General features: G+C 38.9%; 1 protein-coding gene across 1 annotated transcript; it reads left to right on the top strand.

Moving 5' to 3' along the window:
- Positions 1–588: 588 nt before the first annotated feature.
- LOC126965094 (histone H2B-like) lies at positions 589–1,769 on the top strand. The gene is made up of 2 exons (XM_050808561.1): positions 589–598; positions 1,447–1,769. Exons 1-2 carry the CDS (start codon positions 589–591, stop codon positions 1,758–1,760), a joined length of 324 nt encoding a protein of 107 aa, XP_050664518.1. The 3' UTR covers positions 1,761–1,769.
- The last annotated feature ends 848 nt before the right edge of the window (positions 1,770–2,617 follow it).

The raw sequence follows: 2,617 nt of genomic DNA, 5'->3' as shown, positions 1-2,617 counted from the left end.
TATTATTTATGTACCACGTATGCGAAAACCAATATCCAAAAAAGCTATTTCAACCAAAACAGGTCAATCAACTAACCAAGTCAGGCAGCATTGTTGGCTATAGACGCTGACCTGAAGGCGTCAAAATTTGTCAAAAACTGCATTGAATGCCTTCACTAAGCATGAAGAATAGAGTGATTCTCAGATGGATCCCAGGGCATGCCGGAATCATAGGAAATGATATGGCAGATGAGCTCGCAAGAACTCGAGCTAAAGCAGTCCAATATGGTCCAAAACCTATTTGTGGACTGTCTAAGAGCGCCATCCGACACACCCTGAGAAACCAGTGTCAATAAGAAACGCTTAAACGCTGAAGCAACTCAACAGGTTTAAACCATTTAAAAGCACTGATAACGGCATTCAACAACAGATGAGCGAATGAAGCCCTATCATTGAACAGGAAAAATCTATGCATACTTACCAGGATGCTAACTGGGCACTGTCACCTAAACAGGCACCTCAGTGTGGTCGGAATAAAAAACGATTAGACTTGTAGACTTGCAGGCAGATGAAACGCCTCTTCATCTCCTCTGCAATTGCGGCCCACTAATGCATAAGCGTAACACCATCATTGGTGACTACATCCTGCTCCCAGATGCTGTTTGTAATACTCGCGTCAAGAAGATACTGCGGTTCGTAAAGACGGCAGGGCTTGATGACGAGCTATAAGTATGAGTGGCGAACACAATAGTTCAATTCTGGACGCGGTGTTACTAGGACTTATCAAGACTAGTAAAATAGACACGCTTTCCAAATAAATAAATAAATAAAATGTACTTATCTTTATACTATACCTATATCCTTATAAATAATCATAGCAGACATTGTCGAAGAAACTATTAAAGCATATACATATCTGCCATTTTGTTACAAAAGAAAACACTGTATAATATTAGTGTCGAGCGTGAAGGTCATATTTATAATCGATTACAGCTGCGATAAGATACAAGACAGATGAAACATCGACTAGTGTACTAAACATACTACGCATTACTATTGTACGAGTACTAACGGAGTCAAATCATACAATCGTATCATAATATCGTCAGTGATGTAATCGGAACCAAATAACAAATTAATTAATTGCACAATATGCATATTAATAGCTTGTCATTTCCACCTACGTCAATTTTGAATGGTACACTTCAGATAAAATTAATTAAAAAAAAGAATTCAGTTGACGACACACAACGGAAAGATTATACGTGTGAAGTTTGCATTACAGTAATACTAAATAAAGAAAACCGTACACTGCAATGTCATAAGATTAATTTACACACAACACACACAAAAGATAACTATAGACAACCTATTCAGTTTGTGACTTTGTAACAATGTATTGGATTGTATCGCATCACTAGTCGTTATATTTATTTAGCTGAACACAAATAGCTCTTTTGGTGATAGCACTGTATTTCTCCTGTAGAATTTACTACGAAGTATACGTTGCGTGTATAATATACATCTACAAAGTGCTCAAGCAGGTGCACCCGGACACCGGTATCTCGTCGAAGGCCATGTCCATCATGAACTCTTTCGTGAACGACATCTTCGAACGTATCGCGGCCGAGGCGTCCCGTCTTGCGCACTACAACAAGCGTTCCACGATCACATCCCGGGAGGTGCAGACGAGCGTGAGGCTCCTGCTGCCCGGTGAGCTGGCCAAGCACGCGGTCAGCGAGGGCACCAAGGCGGTGACCAAGTACACGAGCTCGAAGTGAAGAAGATATTTAATATTAAATAATATTTGTACAACACCCAGCCCCAACTTTTGGCACTTTATCTCCATGTCTATTATCGTAAAAGTAATATTATTAAATTGTATCAAGGTTAAAAATCACACTAATTGTTCATAAACATTTTACCCTCATGCGACCTATACCTATTCATAATTAATTCTACAGTTGCAAATAAGCCTAGTCCATAGAAAACAGAAACAAAAATGGCAACGTGCATTACAACAGTACAGTTAGAAAATTATTACCATTTGCCTGCAATTTCTGTGTTCCTTTGACCTGTGTTCTTTCCTCTATTTACTCAGTTTATATCTGCCGTAGTCATTATTGTAAGTATAAAATATTTATCATCAACTTTGGAAGCATTTTATGCAGATTACAAAGAATTATGTAAGGTTACTAATATTGCCAAGAATCAAAGTTAACTCTCCTCTTCATGTGCTTACTTACAGTAAAGCATATAACAATAGAATTACATTTTGCCACAGGTAGAATTTTAAACCATGTCGATAGAAAACATGTATAAACCTGCCACCACTAGAACTCCACAGTACGGGTACACACCTGTCATCGGAATTTTAGTGACAATTTTTGATTCCAGCTCCTATTGTAACGGGCTTTCTATGTTAGCCGAAGTCGGAGCCTTGTCAATAGATGCTCATTGTTCGTCCACAAAGCGCCCTTACTCTCGACTATCAAGCATCTTACGTTCAGTACACATTTGTAATAACAATTTATTCTATTGCGCTGAGCATGCGGGCTCAGAGTGTCACGGGCCCGAATCAATGGGCAAATCACTCGTCCATTTCAACACGTGATCGAGATTGATTTATAGCTGCTTA

The sequence above is a fragment of the Leptidea sinapis genome, chromosome 1 (assembly GCF_905404315.1).
Source record: "Leptidea sinapis chromosome 1, ilLepSina1.1, whole genome shotgun sequence".
Taxonomy (NCBI): Eukaryota; Metazoa; Arthropoda; class Insecta; order Lepidoptera; family Pieridae; genus Leptidea; species Leptidea sinapis.
The sequence above is the reverse complement of the archived record's forward strand: the minus strand, read 5'-3'. Positions and strand labels throughout refer to the sequence as shown.